At 18.0% G+C, this 7500-nt stretch overlaps 2 protein-coding genes across 2 annotated transcripts; one reads left to right on the top strand and one right to left on the bottom strand.

The window, feature by feature from the left end:
* Nucleotides 1–43: 43 nt before the first annotated feature.
* On the top strand, nucleotides 44–3526 carry PF3D7_1408400 (FANCJ-like helicase, putative; the record flags this gene model as incomplete). Its single annotated transcript, XM_001348218.1, has 1 exon — nucleotides 44–3526. One exon carries the CDS (start codon nucleotides 44–46, stop codon nucleotides 3524–3526), a length of 3483 nt encoding a protein of 1160 aa, XP_001348254.1.
* A 678-nt stretch (nucleotides 3527–4204) lies between these two features.
* PF3D7_1408300 (conserved Plasmodium protein, unknown function) lies at nucleotides 4205–4932 on the bottom strand (the record flags this gene model as incomplete). The annotated part of the gene is made up of 3 exons (XM_024473346.1): nucleotides 4205–4255; nucleotides 4343–4448; nucleotides 4637–4932. 3 exons carry the CDS (start codon nucleotides 4930–4932, stop codon nucleotides 4205–4207), a joined length of 453 nt encoding a protein of 150 aa, XP_024329191.1.
* Nucleotides 4933–7500: the final 2568 nt, after the last annotated feature.

Here is a 7500-nt window from a genome sequence, read left to right as displayed (position 1 = left end):
CATCATTGTAGATATTTATAAATGTAAGTTAAATAGAAAGAACATGATTGAACAAAAGATACATAAGAGATACAAAATAGTAAAGAAAGATGATGTGAATCATCGATATACGATTAACGATATAGAAGTATATTTCCCATATGAATTATATGATTGTCAATATAATTATATGCTTAGTGTATTGAGTGCTTTAAAAAAAAGAGAAAATGCAATATTAGAATCTCCTACAGGTACAGGGAAAACATTATGTTTGTTATGTGCAAGTATTAGTTATGTTGTGGATATATTAGAAAAGAAAGGACATTTTAATGAAAATATTAATATCAGTGAAAATAATAAAAATATATCTTTAGAATTTGGAAAAAGTAATGAAAGTGTTCCAAAAAAAGTTGTTGCTAATGAATTTCCTAAAATCATATATGCTTCGAGAACACATAGTCAACTGAAGCAGGTAATAAAAGAATTAAAAAATGTCTATTTTATTAAAAATAATGAGAAATATAAGTTATTAACAACGATATTAGGTTCTCGAGATCAATTATGTGTACATAATATTAATTATAATTATAAAGGTACATTATTAAATAATATGTGTAAACGTACGAGGAAAAATGGAGAATGTATTTATCATAACGGTTTAAAATATTTATATAAATTAAAACATTTATTTACTACTCCTATGGATGTAGAAACATTAAGTGAAATAGGAAAAGGGAATTCTGTTGGTCAGAATATTCATTTTTGCCCTTTCTATGCTACGAGAGAAATACAAAATGAATGTCATATTATTTTATTACCATATAATTATTTATTTGAAGAGAGTACACGTAAAATATTAAAATTAAATTTAGAAAATAGTATTATAATTATAGATGAGGGTCATAATATTGAAAATGTAGCAGAAGAAGCCGTTTCTTTTAAATTAAAAGATACAGATTTGAATTTATTTTTAGAAGCTTTAAAAGCTACATTAACCATACTAGAAAAAGTAAACGAAATAGATAAAGAAATTAAGGATAAAATTAATATTGATGAATTATTTATTTTAAATAGAAGTATCAATGCTTTAATAACATGGTTACATAATCTACAGTTAGAAAAAAATGAAAAAAAAAAAATTAAGGAAAAACATAAAATATATCAAGGAAAACAAATATTCGAAATTTTCGAAAAAAATAGTATAAATATTACAAAAGATAATTTTGATAATTTTAATAATTTATTAACAGCTATGATTGAATTATTAAATAAATATACAAATGATTTTAAATTATCTCAAATGGATGTAAAGAATATTAATAGATTTATAGCTAGCATAGATCATGTAAAAAAAGCTTTTGGGATATTATTTAGTGATATAGTAAAAAATTGTATTGAATATTTTCATTTATATATAAATGAAGAAAAGATAAACAATACAGATACATTCAACAATTATAATAATAATTATGGTGGAAGTAGTAATATCGATTCTATGAACTTTATTAATAGTGGTAAAAATTATGATGGTATGAATCGTTTCATAAAAAAAAAAATTGCTTATGACAACAACGTGAGTAATAATAATAATACTAATTATTATGATACTTTTGGAAGTAATAATATATATAATAATAATACAACAAATACTTTCAATAATAATACCGTATGTAAAAATATTTCCTTGTTGTGTTTTTCAGCAACAGCTAGCTTGTGTGGAATTATAAAGGAAAAAATAAATTCCATAATAGTAACTTCTGGAACACTATCCCCTATCGAACCATTCTCAAAACAACTTAGTGGGAATTATTTTTCTTTTAAACATATATTAGAAAATGACCATGTTATAAAATCTCATCAATTATTTGTAGGATGCATGACGCATTATAATAATCAAATATTATTATCCACATATGAAAATCGAGCAAATGAAAATTATATAAGATCTTTAGGAAACTGTATTTTTGATATTATTGTTTGTATTCCTTATGGGGTCTTAATATTTTTTTCATCCTACAGCTCAATGACGGAAACGGTGAACTCATGGAAAAAGATGAAAATATATGATAAAATAAATACATATAAAACGATATTTGTAGAACCTAACAAAGCTACCGATTTAAAAGATATATTGGATCAATATGAAATTCTTATTAAAAAAAAAAGGAAAGGTGCTATCCTTATGGGTGTGTGTCGAGGTAAAATATCTGAAGGTATTGATTTTAAAGATGATTGTTGTCGTGCAGTTATAATTTGTGGTTTACCATATGGTAATGTATATGATAGTAAAATAATTTTTAAAAAAGAATTTCTAGATAATTTTAAATATCAAAAAACTGATGAACGTCCGAATTCTTCAAATATAACATCGAATATATCTAAAGGTAATAAATGGTATAATGAAGAAGCTATGAGATCTATTAATCAATCTATTGGAAGGGTTATTAGGCATAAAAATGATTATGGAGCAATTTTTTTCTTAGATTCACGTTTTTCTAATAATCAAAGAATTAAAGAAATATCTAAATGGGTTCGAACACATTTTAGAATCTATAGAGATGTTGAACAAATTCAAAGTGACATTGATAAATTCTTTGAATTGTTTAAAGGTCTAAATAATCCATTACAATTACAAAAAGATCAAAATATAAATCAGAAATCTAATAATACAAAGATAATGAATATTTATAATGATAATATACATGACATGAATAATAGTAATACAATAAGTGAAGGAGGTGTTACTATAAAAGAAAATAATGAATCTATAGATAATACAAATAATAATAGTTCCACGAAATTAATAGGAAAGAATTTTCAAGATTGCTTTATTAAAAGTGATAAAAATAAAAAAACAAATAAGCATGATATGCCACAAAATAAATTTTCTTTTAATCCAACAAAAAAAATGAAAAATCAACCTAAAATTTTAAGTATGATACAAAATATTACAAAAGGAAAAAATCCAGAAAAAAAAAGTATATATATAGATAATAAAAATGAAAATGATATAGAAAATCAAAATAATCCTAATATGAACAATAATAATAATAATAATAATATTAATACATTGAACAACAAAGAAGAATCAAATGTTAATAATAAATGTAGTAGCTTAAAATTAGACAATGCCAAATTATTAATAGCATCCTTCAGAGAAATATTATCAAAAGATATTTATGATAAATTTTTTGAACTAATTAAAGAAACCAAAAAAAAAAGTAATGAAAAGAAATATGAAATATTAATTAATAATATATTAGAATTAATTACTCAAAATTTTATAAGAGGAAATAATGAAAAAAAAAATATAAATATGTCAGATGAAAAACAAAAACATATTCTTTTTAATGATATTATGAATGCTCAAGAATTAATAGATATATGGAAACTACTTATCAAATTAATTAATAATTTCTTTCCAGTTCAGGAAAAAGAAAAATGCTTTTTCATCTTACAAAAAAGATTTAAAGAAAGTACGACTGATTTTGATGAGCTCGAAAAATATGTGTATAATTATAGGTTAGAAAAAATCGAAATTATATAAATATGGAAAAAGTATTATACTTATATTTAAGAAAATCAATATAAAAAAATTAAAAAAACAAAAATCAAAAGTATATATATATATAAATATATGTTTGTGTGTGTGTATTTTATATTGTAAATTATAATAATTTTTTTTTTTTTTTTTTTTTTATTTTTTACACATTTAATATAATTAAAATTTATATTAATCATATATTTGAAAAAAAGAAAAAAGAAAATTCTTTTGTATATATTAATTATATATTCCTTAATAAAAATATATCCTTAATATTATATCTAAATATATTACACACAGATATCTTCCTATACATTCATATATACATCCATTATTATTATTATTATTATTATTATATATTAATAGTGTTTATATATTTATTTACTCATTATATTTTATCTTATTTTACTAATTTATTTTTTTCATGTGTCATAGAGAAAAATAATCTTATATCTTAATTTTCTTAATGTACCTAGTTCTATTTTAAATTCAATTTGAACTTTTTTTTTTTTTTTTTCTTTTTTTAAAATTTATGAAGTTTACTTTTTATATGTATAAAATATAGAATTGAAAAAAAGGCAAAAGCAAAAAATCGAAAACATAATAATGTATTTTTATGACATAACAAGGATATATAAAAGTATGAACTTTTATATATTTGTGTTATCATTTTCTGTATTATTAAAATATGTCAGTTAATAAAAAATTGTCCGAACTTTGAGATTTAAATTTCTATAAAGTAAATAAATAAATATATACATATATATATATATATATATATATATTTATGTTACCCATATTGTTATCTTACATAGTTACCTTTTCTTTTTTCTTTCTGAATTTCTTATAAGTACGTTTTATTAAATATATAAAAACATAAATGAATACAGCAAAAAGGAAACTTGCCAGATATATATTCATTAATCTGTGGGAAAGGAAAAGGAAATTATATATATATATATATATATATGTGTGTGTGTTTATTTATATATATGTTTGTTTATTTATTTATTATATTTAAATGAAAAAATAAAAATATTAATATAATCATATAGTTGCTATAATAATCTTATTTTCATTATTTATCTTATTTTTTTATTATTATTATTTTACACATAAGGTGTACATGAAGTTTTAATATATTCTATATAGGGACTTTCTACATCTTTTTGTATATCTGAAGGATATGTTTTGTCTATTAAAAAATTTTCGGTTGTAATAATTTTTTTATTTAATAAATTATTTTTTGTTATTAAACCGTTTCTTATTTTTTCCACAATGTTAAGTCTATCCTTTTCGTATTTTTCTAGAATTATTTTTTCTTTATTTCTTATAATATTTTCTTTATTTATTTCTTCACTTTTAATTATTTCTGGTGACGAAATATTTTTTTTTGTAATATTATCCATAAATTTTTTTCTTTTTATAAATAAGAACATACATATAATTTGATTATAATTGAATATAAAATAAAAACTTATTTAACACATTAATAAAAAAAAAAAAAAAAAAAAAAAAATAGGAAATTTATTTTATTTTAATTTAATTTATGGAAATTCTTACAAGATAATATATAAGAATAGTTCAAAAAAAAAAAAAAAAAATTAAATATATATATATATATATATAAATTTTACCTTTAACATTTAGAAATATTATTTTCTTTTTTTTATATATTATATTATCAGATAAAAAAAAATATTTACACATTTATACATACATACATACATATATATATATATAATAGATTGTTTTTATATTTTATTTTTAATTTGTTATTTTTATTATATTTTTTTTTTGATCTATCTCATTATGATTATATATTTTCATAAATATATTTTTTTTTTTTTGCATGCATTTGAAAAAAAAAAAAAAATAGACAAAAGAGTACAAGAAAAAAAGGGTTCAAAAATGAGGATAATAAAGGATCCACTTTTTATTATTTATAAAAACAACATAATATACATATATATAAAGTAATATATATTTTATTTATGTATATTAATTTTTTTATGAAATTTATATATTTTTTGAATTCTTATACTAAAGTACATTCCACGTGTGTTGATTATAACCACTTTTTTTTTTTTTTTTTTTTTTTTTTTTTGACCATAGTATGTTTTTCTTTAGTAAAACTATAATAAACAATATAACTTTGATTTATTATAAGGAACGAATAAGAAAAAAAAAAAAAAAATAATATGGAATAATATTATATATATAAACATATATACATATATATATATATATATATATATATATATATATATATTTTTTTTTAACGACCCAAGCATTACTATAAAAAAACGTTATATATAAATGTATATATATATATTTATATGTATATAATATAATATAATATAATTTATATATAATACTTTACTATTCGCATAAAACATTTTCAACTATTTATTTTATGTATTAATAATATCACCTCTAAATTATTTATATAATAATTAAAAATATATATATATATATATATGTAACACATATTTTTTATTATAGAATTTTCTAGTAGATTATTTATTTATTTTATTTTATTTTTTTTTTCTTATAATATTTATTTTATTGTTTGTGTACGGATAATTAAAAGAAAAAAAAAAAAAAAAAAAAAAAAATTAAGTTAAAATAATAAATTAAAACATCAAGGTATTTTATTTCAAAGTATTAATTTTTTTTTTTTTTTTTTTTTTTCTCAAGGAATTATTTTTATACATTAAAAATATTCATATTCAAATGAATTTAAAAATATATACACATATTATATTTATAATATTTAATAAAATGAGATAATATGAAATATGTGCTTATCTATAATAATAATTATAAAAATATATATTACTATGTATGTATGTGTATATATTTATATATTGAAAGAGGTAAGAAACAAAGGATTTCGATTTTTAACTATTTTTTTTTTTTTTTATATTAGTAGGATAATATAAAATATAATTTTTTTTTTCAAATTTAGGGTTTATTAAATTATATTCTCAACATTTTTTGAAAGACTTTCTTTAAAGGATTTTATAATACATATATATTATGAAATATATTATATAAATAAATTTCTTTTAATTCTTTTAAGTATATATATTCTAAAGTATATATTCATATTATGTGTTTCCTTCTTATTATTTCAACTTCTATACAATATATTATAGAATCTTTCGTAATTATATATCATATATATAACATTAAATGTGTACATATTATTTGGTAAGGTTCAAAATTAATACATTTTAGGAAAAAACAAAAAAAAAAAATATATATATAATACGTTAATAATTATATATATATATATATATATATATATTAAAATATTTACAACTTATACCCTCGCATTACATATAAATGTTTTAAAAATGTCATATAGTTGAATAAAATTATATAAATATATGTCATTTTATTTTCTTCACAGATAAATTTTATCACCTTAATAAATAATTTACATAACTTATCATTTACTCATATGGTATTTCCATCATTTGCTTATTACACAAATTATTTTATATTTGAACTTTCTTTTTTTTTCTTCTTGTTACAAATTGGATATCAAAATAAAAAGGAAAATAAATTTAATTATATTTTCTACAGATATATATATTACATATTATAATATAAGTGATTTGTATTAATCAATATATATATATATATAAATATATATATATATATTTATTTATTTATTTATTTTTCCATATTTGAAGAAATTCTTTATATTATATATAAAACATTCATTACAAATAGGTTAATATATATTATATATGTGTTTATAAAAACCCACTTCCTTTTTTTTTTTTTTTTTTTTTTTTTTGTATATTTTAAGTATCATAACCTATGGACTTATGAAGAATATACACAATACAAAGGATAACATTTAAACAATGTACTAATATAATATAAATGGTTGGGGGTAAAAAAAAATATGCACATATATACATATATATATATATATATATATATATATTTTTGTATATTAT

Source organism: Plasmodium falciparum, assembly GCF_000002765.6.
Source record: "Plasmodium falciparum 3D7 genome assembly, chromosome: 14".
Lineage (NCBI taxonomy): Eukaryota > Apicomplexa > Aconoidasida > Haemosporida > Plasmodiidae > Plasmodium > Plasmodium falciparum.
The sequence above is the reverse complement of the archived record's forward strand: the minus strand, read 5'-3'. Positions and strand labels throughout refer to the sequence as shown.